Source organism: Camellia sinensis, chromosome 4 (assembly GCF_055761805.1).
Source record: "Camellia sinensis isolate YWXY chromosome 4, ASM5576180v1, whole genome shotgun sequence".
Lineage (NCBI taxonomy): Eukaryota > Viridiplantae > Streptophyta > Magnoliopsida > Ericales > Theaceae > Camellia > Camellia sinensis.
Window position 1 is genome coordinate 187,695,918 of NC_138964.1, and position 15,902 is coordinate 187,711,819.

Here is a 15,902-nt window from a genome sequence, read left to right on the forward strand (position 1 = left end):
TTAATTTTATAAAGAATTTGGAATCACACTCATAAACACACACACTCTCTCCGAAGGTCCTCAAGAGGTGAAACTCCATCATTGCTGCTACCATCATCTTCGACAGTTATATCTTTACCTATGTCGGAGTCTTCAACTCAGTCGCAAATTTTATCAAACAAGATCTAAAGATTCAAGATCAAAATATAAAAGACAAAATTATTTATAAAAATAGAGGTACGAATAATTAATACACAAAGGAAGATGTTTCCTCCGTAACTAGAAAAACGGTGGATGGGTTTTTGTCACAGAACCTTTCTTTTTGGGAAGAATTTCAAAAGAAAGGATAAGAGCAATCATGGTTACATTTGTGAGATAAATAGAATGTGCCTCTCTTTATAAAAGGCATTGTGTTTTGAATTCCACCACTAACCAGCCAATTCCAGATACTTAACCATTCTAATCTCTACTCTTCGAAGCACAAAAAAACACAGGAGGAGAACAAAAAAAATAAAGAGTAATTATATACAAGTAGAAAAAAAGGTAGCATTAACACAAAATATTGTAATAAGTCTTGATTTTATAATTTTAAAACATAATTTTTTTTAAAAATTATTACTGACACATAATTTTTATAAAAAATTCTATATAAATCTTTATAAATATCACAGAAAAGAAAGGAAAAAGTGGTTGGCATGTCCTTTAGAGGATATAATTGTTTATCTTTTAGCATCCCTGAGACAACTAAATTACTTCAAAATTCCCAATTGTCATTGATAGTGGAATTGGTAATGATTGTGGAAAAAATAAATAGTAGAAAAAGAAAAATAAAAAGAGTTGAGCGGCACATATGGAGAATCACTTCATAAAGAATCCAATCCCTTAGAGAAGTAAATAGTGAAAAGTAAAGTATAGAAGAGGTGGAACACTATTACATATAGTTTATTACTAGTGATACTATCAGTAAGAGAAATCGAATACTTTATATTATTAATTTATTTGAAATGATAGAAGTTGTGTTTGTCAAAAATTAAGCATACTTGTTTTAGTGGGGACAATACTTTAACGGCAGGAGTGAAAAACTTGGTGTGATAGATTAGACATATTAATTATTTTTAAAATGGGATATATCAATCATTTCAACAAAATTATTGTGATATACTTCTACAATGATGAATGAATCGATCTGTCAAGCTTATGAGTAGTTAATAATGGAACCCAAAAAAAAAAAAGTACTAGAAGGAAGATAGATAGGGCATTGGTGCGTTAAATAAGTGTTTTAAAAAGAAAAATGAGTGAGAGCACTAATTAGTGTTATCATTAATGATGTGATAGTGGGTCTCACCAGAAATGATTTGATATTTTGACTTTGATGTTGTATTTTTTTTCTTTTTTTATTGAGTGTCATGTCATTAGTGATCTTTTTAAAACTCCAAAATTAGTAGTCTCTACCATTGTTGTTTCAAAAATAAGTAAAAATATCTATTAGCAACATACATAAAATAATGCACAACTCTAAAAGAGGCTAATTATCAACCTTGAAGCAATTGTTTAACCAACAATGCTATTTACCAAAAAAAAAAAACAAAAAAAAAAAGCACCCTAATGGGTGAAGAATTAAATAGCAGTACTTATTTATTTATTTTTATTTTATACTACAATAACATCACATACATGATACTATTTTAAGGGGCTATATTTGATTGGGAAATTTGAGAAACGATTTGAAAAAAAAAAAAAAAAAAGTGTATAAAACTAAATAAAATATAAATATATTTTATTCATATTTCACCTACATTTTTTTTTTCTTTTTTTAAATCCCTTCTCAAGGCTTTACCATGTGATGATGTATGGCAAGAGAAAGTTATATAGGCAAATTGATTACATCGGCATCATATGCTTCTATTTATTTGAATTCCCGACCAATTTTGGAATACATTCCAAAATCCTCACTATGCTTTGGAAATGACAATAATGCCCTACAAGTTATTAAAAAAAAAAAAAAAAAGAAGAAGAAGACACTAATGCTTACACTTTTTTTTTTTTCTCTTCCTTTTAATAATTCTTATTCACCAATAATGCCACGGCTAGTATTATCCTTCTAATTTAAATGAAGGATTCGGATCAATAAAAAAAAAAAATGAAAAACACGTTAAAATTTAAAATATGTAGATGTTCATCATGAATTTATCTGAATATTAGTATTTCTGATCTGAAAAAGCAGAGGCAAAAACTGTACACAAAGAAGTCTATTGTAAAACTTTTTTTGATAGTATATATATTTACTAGAAAATTTAGTACCGTATGTACATAGGCATTAACACCAGTAATTGAAGAAAATAGAAAATCAGGTTTTTTACTCTCATTCTCTCTCTTAATTTCTCAGCAGCAGGTAACAATATCAAACTTTTCCTCATGATGAAACTTGACTTGCTTAGCAATGAACTCTTCTATTGTGCGCTGGAATTCCTCATTGCTCAATTTATCAAACAAATACACCGACTCCGCCAGAACCTCACCGGAATCCCCAATTTTCCTGCATTTCTCTGTTTCCGATCGTCGGAGCTTCCCGCAATTATTCTCCAAATTCTCTCTCTTCATCTTCTCCGACACACTCCTCTTAAAAGTTTTAACATCAGGAACCGGAACGGCAACAACAGCGCCTTCGTTGCTCTTCGGGGAGAGAGTGTTCACTTCAGAGACGATCGGTTTGTCGTGGTACACGATCTTCTCCGGTTCCGGCAGCAGAGGACAATTTTCCGATCCGTAGTTGATGAATTTGCGGTAGAGATCGGTTTCGGCATTGTTGATGGCCGGAGATTGGCCGGACTTGGCGAGGAGAGTGATGACGATGGCGTTGCTGATTAAGAAGATGACGAAAGGGCTGACGATGATGGAGATCAGTTGCCGGAAGTATTCGCCGGAGATTTTGACGGCGAAAGGTAGTCGAGCTGAAATCCAGGAGAGAAGAACAAGAGCCAAGCAAATCTCGATGAGGCGAAACAATTTCGCAACGGTTCGGAGGCGATTGTACCTTCGCATAGCCTTTGCCTTCTCGGCCTTCACGTTATCGAAGTCGATAGTGTCCATTTGTGAGCACAGAGAGAGGAATTTGAAGTGAAATCGCAGCTGATTTTCCCGGGAATGTTGATGCGAAAATTTTTGGAATAGAAAATGAATGGATCGAAGAGAGAGAGCAGATGAGTAGAGGTGTGAAGTGTGTGAGAGAAGTGAGCACTAAAGCACTCTTCTTCGTGCGGTGGCCCTGCTCGCTTGGCCTTTTATAGAAGTGGAACATTATGAACCCAGGTTAATCCAGGGTTATATGGACTGGGTCCTCCCTCCTTGGGTTTATCTCACAAATATATATATAAAATAAAAGTGATCAGATTTGTGGGGTTGATTTTCACAAATAAATGTCATAATAATTCAATTTTATAAAAATCATAATTAAAAAAAGTAGTTATAGTCAAACACTATATAAAGTATAATCAAAACAATATCATAACTAATATTATAATAAATTATAACTAATATCACGATAAATATAACTAAGTTATAATCAAGTTGAACTAATACCCCTAATAAATTATAATAAAAAATTTCAAAAGTTATAATTAAGAGACATATAATACACACCCAAAGAATGTGTGTATCATAAAAAAAAATTAAAAAAAAAACAATAATAATAATAAATATCAACGGAAAGGAAATTCGAATATTTGATTTCTTTTCGAAATGCAAGAGTTGTAGTTAATTGAGCGAGACCCACCGATTAATTTATATATCAAAAAATAATTCAAAAAAATTTAACATATTTACATTTTAACTTAAAAACATTGCTCTAAATATTAAATTAATAGAATGAAACTTTCATTCTATTATTTGTTCAACTTCTTCCGTTTTTTTTTTTTTAATACATCGGAAAGTATTTGTTCACCATTGACACATTATACATGATAACTAAAATGTAATTATAATAATAATTACAAAAAAAAAAAAATTGAAGATTATAAGATAATTATTGTTTTGTTTGTTTGATTGGTGTTGACTTTCTCTTTTGGATGGTAGGTGACAGAGATTATTATTAGGAAAAATTACATTTCAGTCCATCTTTTTAAAAATAATTACAAAATTATGGAGAAAAAATATAATTTTAATTATTAATATTTATAAAATTAATCATTTATTTACAATTTTTTTTTTAAAAAAAAAATCATTAATTTGATATCTCCCCTTGTTATTATTAATAAATGTGTGAGGTAATGTGCATGGAACCCTTACCAACATCTATCATCCAATGATTTATTTCGAATCCTATAATTCTCTTGTTTATAAGATTGGATTGTCTTCCATAGTTTGACTCACTGTAGGTTTATTTTAAATTTATTTTGACAATTTCAACAATTTATTTGTATAGAAGTTGTTAAGTAAATTATTTATGTTGAATTTATGTCGGATCACATTGATCTAAAACAAGTAGATGAACATTAGGTAGAATCATATTGTGTGCAACCAAATATATTTTGGATATTAATATTTAATTAATTTAATTTTTGACATAGATAATAAACTAGTTGACGTATTATACAAAATCAACATTTTAAATTTTCAAAATAAACTCATAATGGGTCGGATTATGTTGTCCAATTGGTGTGGAACCTCTTACAATCGGATTATATATCTCTTACAAATTGTACAATACAGAGCGTGGAACCTCGTTCAAGGTGGGTTTCCATAGCATCTCTCAAGATTCGGATAATTTCTTGTAAATATTTGTATGTTTTTGGGGTGTTTGGGAATATGATTTTTAAATAAAATAGTCAATAAAAATAAAATAAATTAAAATAATCAATAAGACAAAATATGATATCTAAACCATAATCATTTTTCTACTAGTTCAAAAAAAAATCATAATCATTTTTTTTTCTCATAACTATCAAATCAACTAAAAAAAAAAAAAAAGTCAACTATCATCCTAAATATAACTTGTTTAATCAAATTAAAATAATCAAAAAAATAAAAATTAACTAAAATAATTAGGTTCTCAAGCCTTTTAGGGCTTCGTTTGGGATGTGAATTGACTTTTTGGCTTAACCTTATTTGAGATGAACTTTTTGATTTTTGTAAAAAAAAAATAATAATAATTATAATTTGAATGTAACAACTTTTAATCTAAGATAATAAAAAAAAAAACTTATTTTACTTTTTTATAATTATTTTAAACCCAACCCATCCCTAACCCGCATGCCCGAAAGAGTATGTAAAACTAGCCTCGTTGGTACTCTTCAATTTTTGCTGGTTGGTTGTAATGGAGTCGGAGATGGATGAGTATTGCACGAAAAATGTTTTTAAGTTTACTGATTAATTTTTTTTTTAACGAAAATAAATAAATAATTTAAATTAAAAGTTAAACCAAAAATTATGATTTAAATTAATAAAATTAAAAATTTATTGTCATAAAATTGATACCTTGTGATTTTTTTTTTATTGTAATTATAGGTACAACTCGGGCGGATTCGATCGGGTTGAAGGTTTGCCCACGCCCAACCCGAATTGTGTTTGGTAATGCCTAAGTCCGACCATCAACCCGAGCATGGCTGCCCAAGTCCAGACCAAACTTCATAATTTGAACTCGGGTTAGGCTGAATTACCCGAATTTCACAAGGCAACAAACAGCTTCTGAATTTTTCCATACAACAAACAGTGTTTCATTATATACGCAAATCCATTAGTCCATCTAACAAACTTAAACATCATCCCAGCCACAAACACTGCTACATATAAAAGTAAATTTCACAAGGCAACAAACAGTGCTTCATTATTCCACACAACAAACAGAGCAGTTCTTAGGCATTAGGCAAAAAACATTTCTCTAATACATTGTGAGACCAAGATTGATATCAGTATCAATATCTTCGGTTTTCATCCCAACAAGTAATTCTCAATCAAATGAGTAAAGAAAATTAGCAAGTGCAAGCTCTATTGTTGCAACGCCCAGATTGATTTCACAATGCTCTTCGACTAGATCCAAATAGAATTAGTCCAAAATCCTCTAAAATTAATATCATCAGTTTTGAGTGGTAATCGAACGACGAGTGACCAAAAGGAAAATGAGTTGGACCCCCTCAAGGAGGCACCTCCTTTGACCCCCTCTCTTTCTGATTGGCCAGTTTTTCTTTTTTCTTTTTCTTTTTTTCCTTCTCCTCGAATCACCACCCGCCATGTGTGTGTGGGGGTAGCGGGGGTGGTGATTGGAGGGGGTCTCAATCACTTCCCTGACCAAAAATAGACAAATTAAAGCACAAATACAAACACAAAGAGGAATCTACTAGTTTTGTGTGGCGTCAAAGCTAATCGAAAGGGTAGCATTGTCGTTGTTCATGGCGTCATCGTCGTCGTTCGCCGTTTCTTCAACTCTCATGAAGAAATGAAATGAGAGTCTGAGAGAGAGGGAAGAAAGAATAGATAAGGTAGGGTTTTGTTTTTAGTTTTAGTTTTAATCTAATGGTTCAAATAAAAGATGCTAATCCAATGGCCAAAGACCACCAAAATAAATAAATAAATTAATTAAAGGCCACCTACTTAATTTATACATATATTATATAATTTATATAATATATTAAATGCAATTCGAGTTTCGGGTTGCTTTGGGTTAGCCACTAACTCTGTCCAAACCCGGCCCGAACTACAATTCGGGCATCAAAAATCTACTCAGGTCCGTCCAGATTATAAGATTTTGTTGCCCAAGCCCTAAAAAAACTTGGGCTGGGCACGGATTACTCGGGTTGAGCCCGCCCAAATTACACCCCTAATTGTAATTTATCTTAAAATTTAAGTCAAATTATAAAATTGAAAAGTATAATTAACTTAAAAAAATAAAATTCTAAAATTTAACTTTTGTAACAAAATAAATCTTAAATTTTTAATTTTATAAATTTAAATCCTAAATTTTTTATTTATTTTCAATTTTAACTATCAATTTATTTCTGTTAAATAAAACTAACAAGAAAATAATATTTTAGTCATTAAAATCTAAAATAATATTTTCCGTTGAGTTTAATGAGAAAAGTATTATTTTTTTTGTCCATTTGATTTAATAAAATAAAATAATAATTTAGATTGAAAATAAATTAAAATATTATAATTTAAATTGATAAATTAAAATTTTAATATTTATTTATAAGAGTTAACTTTTATTTTTATTTTATTTTTATAATTTTTTTTAAAAATATAAATTTCTTATGCAAAATCACCCCCCACAAATTGCACGGACTTTGGAATAATTTGAGAAATTGACTAAAAGTTGATTTTTTTAATTTTTTTTTGCTTTTTTATCTTTTTATATATAAACAATGAGTGAAATAATATAATTTAAAATAAATTATAAATTAAAAAGTTAACTTTTAATTAACTTGTCAAAAGACCCCATTTAGGTGGAATCTTTGTCCGTGGGCCGTACCCGCGTAGAGCTAGTCGGGATAAGCTTCCTTTCCATAAGCTTCATCTCCTCGCTCTCTCCGTCCCAAATATTTTGTTTAGAGAATTTAATTTTTTTAGGGGAAATTACCCACAGCTCTCATGTAGAACATGTGAATACCATTTAATCTCATAACTTTTTGAGTATACCTGAAAGTCCTTTCCTCCATCGCTCTGATTTTTTCCTCCCTTTTCACGTTTTCTTCTTTCTCTTTTTTTTTACATTTTTCTCTCATCGTCTTCGTCATAGACAATGGTGCAAGTGTTCATGTGTTTCTCCATTGATCGGGGTTCACTGATAACCGCCAACCATCGAAATCAACTCGTAATTTCACTCTCACCGACGGCGAAGATATATATTTCCGACGAAGAAGATGAGTGGATCTACTTAGATCTACATCAGATTTGGCTAGATCTAAACAAAAAATAGTTGTCGGAGTATAATCCTCTCTATACATCCGCCTTTCTCCTTCGATCTCTTTTTTTTTTTCTGCTATACACTTCTATTTTTCTGTTCTAATAGAGAAAATTTTCGAATTCTGAACAAGTAGTTTTCGAGTTTTAGTTACAGGTGGTGAAAACTGTAAAATTTTGCAGTTTCAAATTTTTTTTTTGGTGCTGGAATGAATCATGGTTTAAAACTGTAAAATTTTGTAGTTTTATAACATTCTTTAGAACTGTAAAATTTTACAGTTTCATAACATGTTTTTTAATTTTTTTTTTTCCGGCAATATTCTAGACATTCCGGTGAGTCTTCGGCGACCGTTAAATGGAAGTCAGACGGTAGTAAGATGTGAACAGTGTCTGTAAATTAAAAAAAAAAAAAGGAATTTTTTGGTAACAATTAAAAATGTATTGGATTAATTGGTGCAAGTGTTTTGTTTTGGGATTAGCTGGATCTTGAACTTGGTACATGGGACTTATCAGTAAGTTCCCCTTTTTTTTAATAGTATAATTATTACAATTTAAAAATATTATTTTTTAAAAATTATTCTTTAATAATATATTTTTATGAAAATATCAATTGTGATAATTATACTTTTTATATTGTTAATGAATTTAAAAGAAAGGCAAAATAAGAAATTCATATTATTTTAGTTTTTGATTTTTGAAAAAGGACTAATATTTTAGAATAATAAAAAATAAAATAAGAGACTAATATTTTGAGACAGAATGAGTATATCCATTTACACTTCTCTTATGGGCTCTGTTAGCAGAATAATAATATTATTATGTGTCATAGGTTGGTTTTCTTTTATTTTCTACTAAGTTTACTTACCATTCAAGTCTTTGCCAAGTCTTGGTCAAGTCTCTCCATTCTTATCCACATCAAGTCTTCCTAGTCTTCCAAGATAAGTCTTTGCCAAGTCTTATCCTTTCAAGTCTTCCAAGTCTTCCTTTTCTTATCCACCAAGGAGACCCTCCTAGCTTTTTCTCCTATATATATTGAGCTATGTCCTATTTGAGATATACGAGAAGAAGTTTTGGTTGCTTTTATTATGTCTTGTGTGAGATTATTAGGCAAATAAAAAAGGGTGTATGTGATAAAGCTTTGGGTTCAACCAATTGTGCAGTATTGGTTAACCATACGACTTAGTTGGGCTGTTGTATCCTGGGGGGACAAGTTAAGGTTTTTTCTACTGCACCGGTGTGAGGCTTTGCCTAACCGCAAAGGGCTTGAATCTCCTTAAAGAGAGCGAATTTTCTGCGCCTCAGCCCTTACAATAGTTATTGTAATTTTTACTATTTGTATTTTCTGGTGTTTTATTTGTAATTATCACCAACAATTTTAAGGAGATTCAAATAGCAAAAATCTATGGAGCCAGTACTGGAGAAGCCCAACGAGAATACCGGCGATCTCAACAAGCCCTTTCGGTTCAAGGGAGCTCATTTCAAGAGATGGAAAGGCAAGGTGTTTTTCTACCTCAGTCTCCTCAAGGTGGCCTATATCCTGACCGAAAAAAATCCAAACAAAGTCCCCATTGAAGAGATGACCAAAGAGGAGTATGCCGCTCATCTTGAAAAAATCGAGAAATACAACACAAATGAGTATAAATGTCGATATTATCTTTTGAATTGTCTTTCAGATCAATTTTATGACTATTATGATACCACTTACACCACTACCAAGAAAATTTGGAAAGATTTACAGAATAAATATGACCCTGAAGAGGCAGGTGCTAAAAAATATGCTGCAAGCCGTTTTTCCGCTATCAAATGATAGATGGAAAATCAGTGGTGGAGCAAGTTCAAGATTTTCAGATGCTAGTGGCTGAAGTTAGATCCGAAGGCATCAAAATTGGAGACAATCTTGTTATAACAGGTGTTGTCGACAAACTACCATCATCTTGGAGGGAGTTCCAGAAGTCAATGCGCCACAAGCAAAAAGAGACGTCCTTGGAGACTCTAATCACACGGATTCGGGTAGAGGAGGAAGCACGAGGACAAGATGTGCTTATGACACAAGAGCATTCCACTACAAAGGTAAATTTAACTTCTGGAAATACTTTACCTAAAGGTCGATTTCATAAAAATAGTCACTTGAAGCCAGTTAAGAAAATTTAGAAAAATACTGGAAGGCCACAAAATAAAAATTATCCGAGGCAAAAAAAATGGAACCAAGAACCCCCTTCACAAGATATGACAAATGTGACATGTTTTGTGTATGGCAAAAGTGGGCATATTGCTTGAACTTACAAATTTCGGAAACAACAGTCTCGACCATAGGCTAATGTTACCGAGGAACCATTTGTGGCTTTGATTACAGATATTTTTATGGTTCAATCTGTGGAAGGGTGGTGGGCAGACTCTAGTGCCAATAAGCATGTCTGCTATGATAAAGATTAGTTCAGAGATTTCACTCCTTTTAATGAGGAGAGGATTGTTATGCTTGGTGACTTCAGTTTAACCAAGGTACTTGGGTGTGGGGATGTTGAGCTGAATTTTACCTCTAGACGTATGCTTGTTTTAAAAAATGTGTTGTGCATACCGTCCATGAGGAAAAATTTGATGTCAAGTTATTTGCTCAACAAAGCTTGTTTCAAGCAGACTATTGAATCTGACCAATATGTAATCACTAAAAAAGACATATTTGTGGGGAAAGGGTGTGCCTGTGATGGAATGTTTAAATTAAATGTTGAGAATAAGAAAGCGCATGTTTCTGTTTACATGTTATCTTCTATGAATTTTTGGCATGCTCGTCTGTGTCATATTAATAGCCGATATATGGGAGTCATGAGTAGTTTAGGATTAATTCTCAGACTAACAAATAAGTTTGAGAAATGTGAAGTTTGCAGTCAAGCAAAGATAACTAAAAGGCCTCATAAAAGTATGGTGAGAAATACTGGATTGTTAGAATTAATTCACATTGATTTATATGAATTTGAAGGAATTTTAACACGTGGTGGAAATAGATATTTTATCACTTTTATTGATGATTTTTCAAAATACATTTATGTATACTTGTTGAAAAATAAAAGTGATACTTTTGAAAAATTTAAAGAATTCCTTCTTAAAGTTGAAAATCAATTCGGTAAAAAGATTAAAAGATATAGAAGTGATAGAGGCCGGGAGTATGAATCTTTTGGATTCAACTCGTTTGCTCAGTCTTTGGGAATAATCCATGAAACTACTCCACCATATTCACCTGCATCTAATGGTTTAGCAGAAAGGAAAAATAAAACTTTAACTGATTTAACAAATGCTATGCTAATTGAAGCAGGTGCTCCTTCAAATTTATGGGGAGAAGCAATTTTAACTGCATGTTATGTTATGAATAGAGTATCACATAAAAAAATAAAAGTTACACCTTTTGAGTTGTGGAAAGGGCATAAGCCAAATTTGAGATATTTGAGGGTTTGAGGTTGTCTAGCTTTTGTTAGACTTGTGGACCCTAAAAGACTTAAATTAGGTGTGAAAGCTGCCACTTGTGCTTTTCTTGGATATGCATCAAATAGTACAGCTTGTAGATTTTTTGATATTGAAAAAAAAATAATTTTTAAATCAAGTAATGCAATTTTTCATAAAGAAAAATTTCCTTTTAAATCTAAAAATGGTGAGGGTCAAAATTATCAAGAAAATATTTTATCTAAAATCGGTTCCTCTACTCCTCTTTTACAAAACCAAGATACTGTAGTTTTTGAACCAAGAATGAGTAAAAGAGCCAGATTAGAAAAAGATTTTAACCTTGATTATCATGTATTTAATGTGGAGGAAACTCCATTAACTTTACAAGAAGTTTTGGCATCTCCTGACTCTATTTTTTGGAACGAGGCTGTAAATGATGAGATGGAATCATTATTATCCAATAAAACTTGGGTATTAGTAGATTTACCACCAGGTTGTAAAACTATTGATTGTAAATGGGTTTTGAGGAAAAAATTTAAACTGGATGGAACTATTGATAAATAAAAAACAAGGCTTGTTGCAAAAGGTTTTAAACAACAAGCAGATCTTGACTTTTTGATACATTTTCTCCGGTTACTAGAGTCACATCCATTAGATTATTAATTGTAGTGGCTGCAATTCATGATCTAAAAATTCATCAAATGGATGTTAAAACAGCCTTTTTAAATGGAGACCTAAGTGAAGAAATCTATATGGATCAACCTAAGGGTTTTGTGGAACCCGATCAAGAAAGAAAAGTGTGCAAGCTAGTTAAATCCCTATATGGCTTAAAACAGGCCCCTAAACAGTGGCATGAGAAATTTGATTCTTGCATGATTGAGAATGGCTATAAAACGAATGAATGTGATAAATGCATTTACTATAAATCTGAAGAGAATTCACATGTCATTATTAGCCTCTATGTGGATGATCTACTTATATTTGGCTCTAATTTGCATATCATCGTGGAAACTAAAAATATGTTTAGTAGCCATTTTGATATGAAAGATCTTGGTGAGGCTAATTATATTTTGAAAATGAAAATTACCAAAACTTGTGATGGTATATTTCTTGATCAGTCGCATTTATGTTGAGAAAATATAATTTTTATAAGTGCAAGCATGTTCTTACTCCTTTTGATCCTCATGTGCGTTTATTTCCTATTAAAATGAATGAGGATGTAATTAATCAAAAGGAATATGCTAGTATGATTGGTAGATTGCGTTATGCGACTGACTGTACCAGACCTAACATTGACTATGCAGTTAGAGTACTTAGCAGGTTTACTAGCAAGCCTGGTAGTGATCACTGGCTAGCCATTGAGCGTATTATGAAATATTTATCTGGTACCATAAAATATGGCTTGTTTGATAATAAGTATCCTACAGTACTTGAAGGTTACAGTGATGCCGATTGGAATACCTTGTCAGGTGATTCATTATCAACCACTGGTTACTTATTTACATTGGGAGGTGATGCTATAAGTTGGAAATTGAAAAAACAAACCATTATTGCTAATTCAACAATGGAGGCTGAGCTTATTGCTTTAGCTACAGCCAGTGAAGAAGCAAATTGGTTAAGAGATTTGTTAAATGAAATCTCATGTTAGGAAAAATCGATTCCACTTATATTGATTCATTGTGATAGCACCGCAGCAATTGGTCGAGTTAATAACCGTTATTATAATGGTAAATCCAGACTTATCAGAAGAAAACACAGTACTGTGAGATCTTATATCAATAATAGCATCATAAATGTAGATTATATTAAATCTGATGATAATCTTGCAGATCCATTAACTAAGGCCTTAGCAAGAGATAGAGTCTAGAATACATCGAGGGGGATGGGGTTGAAACCCATTGAATATAGCAGGAGCCATGTATGAGGATACTCAACCCAGGGACCAGAGATTCTGTAACTAGGTTTAATGAGAAAAACGATCATATGATGGCCGTGAGAAATGCACTAAATTACTTTTTATCCATCCCTATTATGTAAGTGCATTTATCCTGTAACGTTGTAGATGTTGAGTTATTAAAAAAAAAAAAACTCTTAATGAATCTCTGTAGCTCTTATTGAGTGGGGTGTTATAGTTACAGGAGCACCCTTGACAGAATTCACCTATGTGAGTGTGGTAGTGAGGTCATTACCTATGAGATTTAGGCTAATTCTCAAACACACTCATGAATCCTAGGATCGCACAAGGCCGTAATGTGCTAGCTTTTAAAGCTTATGTGAACACCTAGAATATTATATGGGTGCAATAATTATTTATTTCCCTTAAGTAGTCATAGTTCAATGTTGAGCATACTATTGGCTCTGGAGTAAATATTATTGTTTCACTAATGGAGGTTCAATGCAGAGCACACCTACCATGATGCATAATATCCTTATTTGCCCAATAATCTCAGTTTTTGTTACCTATAATATTAAAATAGGTGGAGGAATGTTAGCAGGTATTTTAATATTATTATGTGTCATAAGTTGGTTTTCTTTTCTTTTCTACCAAGTTTACTTACCATTCAAGTCTTTGCCAAGTCTTGGTCAAGCCTCCCCATTCTTATCCATATCAAGTCTTCCTAGTCTTCCAAGATAAGTCTTTGCCAAGTCTTATCCTTTCAAGTCTTCCAAGTCTTCATTTTCTTATCCACCAAGGAGACCCTCCTAGCTTTTTCTCTTATATATATTGAGCTATGTCCTATCTTGAGATATACGAGAAGAAGTTTTGGTTGCTTTTATTATGTCTTGTGTGAGATTATCAGGCAAATAAAAAAGAGTGTATGTGAAAAAGTTTTGGGTTTAACCAATTGTGCAGTATTGGTTAACCATACGACTTAGTCGGGCTGTTGTATCCTGGGGGGACAAGTCAAGGTTTTTTCTGTTGCATCGGTGTGAGGCTTTGCCTAACCGCAGAGGGCTTGAATCTCCTTAAAGAGAGCGAATTTCCCGCACCTCAGCCTTTACAACAGTTATTGTAATTTTTAGTATTTATATTTTCTGGTGTTTTATTTGTAATTATCACTAACATGCTCAAATTTGAATTCATATCAATGATCCGAATCATTTACTTAGGTCCTGTAACAAAGGTCATCCATATAAAAAATTAATTTCATTGGACAATTATAAACATGAGACAAATCACATTTGCTTTATAAAATGAATAACAAACATGATTGTAAACTTAAACCATTCATTTTATAAAATAAAACGTGATTTGTTTTTGTGTTTATAATTATTTGATAAGTCTGCCTTCTTCTTTTTTATGAATAATTTTTACTGTGAAACACAAAATAGACAATTTAAATCATCAAAATAAATTCAAATTAAGACTCACAAAAAAAAATATATGAATAAATATGAAGATATGAAATATGAAGAGAAACTTATCCCAAACTAGCACAGCTCGGTTCGTGACCGTGTGGCCCTCAATCTCCAGCTTACCTCACTTTTTTGTTTGAAGGCAACTTACCGCACATCAAAGTGGGGAGTAGCCAAAATGTTAGGTGTAACGATGATATATAAATAAAAAAATTATGAGTTAATTTTATTTTTTATTTTATTTTTAAACAATCAATTTCATTTAATCTTTAAAATTTCTTATTTCAATTCGTATAGTCGACTTAATAATTTGTCCAAATCAAAACCGTTCTAACCATCTACAAAAATGTTCTGGCGTAATTCAAACAAAGAATAAATTTTTCATATGATCAGAATTTGCCAAATTATAATAGTACTTTTTTTTAAAAAAAATATAAATTTATAACATTTACTCTACAACCAAAAAAAAAAAAAAAAAATCACCATTAAAAAGAGATTATTAAGAGAGTGTTTAGAATGATCTAAACAAATATACTTTTTGATTTTTTACGAATAGATGTGTAAAAAAGTAAGGAGGTGATATAATCAAAAAATTATATATAATTTTTTTATAAGGAATGCCAAATAGTACCTAAATTATAACTTTTCCATACGAAAAATTGATTTTAATATTATTATTATTATAAAATTAAAATTAATAATTCAAAGTTTTTGGTGCTAGACTGATAATGGCCCTGTTAAGTAGGGCTTATTTTTAACTTATTTTAACTTTTAGCTTAATTTAAGCTATTTTGATGTGTTTGGTTCAGTTTAACAATACAGTTTATAACTTTTTATAAGTTAAAAATTAACTTATTCTTTGAGTGGGGGAGGAAAAGCTTAATTTATAAGTCAAAAATTAATTTATGTTCAGTACTATAAATTATAAGCTGTTAAATTATAAGTTAATCACTTTCTCACAACTCTACCAAACGGGGCCAATAAGGCCAGCCCCAGAACGCTACAAAATTAGAAATTATCATGCGTTTCGGGAATATTATATGGCGGTGTGTCCAATTTTTATTATTTCCTTATATTGTTCTTATTTTTTGAGGCTATGTAAGTACAAGGGAAAATTCCTCAAAAGCAGAAGGGAAAATTCTACTACTGTTGTTTTCCGACATATTCAAGTGGTGTCTCAATTTATGTTTCATCAGTTGAATCTCTGAAACTTATCACTTTTTTATTAGTTTTTAAAAAAG

General features: G+C 31.4%; 1 protein-coding gene across 1 annotated transcript; it reads right to left on the reverse strand.

Annotated features, from left to right (window-relative positions):
• Positions 1–2,361: 2,361 nt before the first annotated feature.
• Positions 2,362–3,069, reverse strand: LOC114263332 (uncharacterized). The gene has a single exon (XM_028203837.2). It carries the CDS (start codon positions 3,067–3,069, stop codon positions 2,362–2,364), a length of 708 nt encoding a protein of 235 aa, XP_028059638.2.
• Positions 3,070–15,902: the final 12,833 nt, after the last annotated feature.

Bases quoted from the DNA above. Each gene is read 5' to 3' on its own strand.
- LOC114263332 (XM_028203837.2), bottom strand. From the start codon at position 3,069: ATGGACACTATCGACTTCGATAACGTGAAGGCCGAGAAGGCAAAGGCT.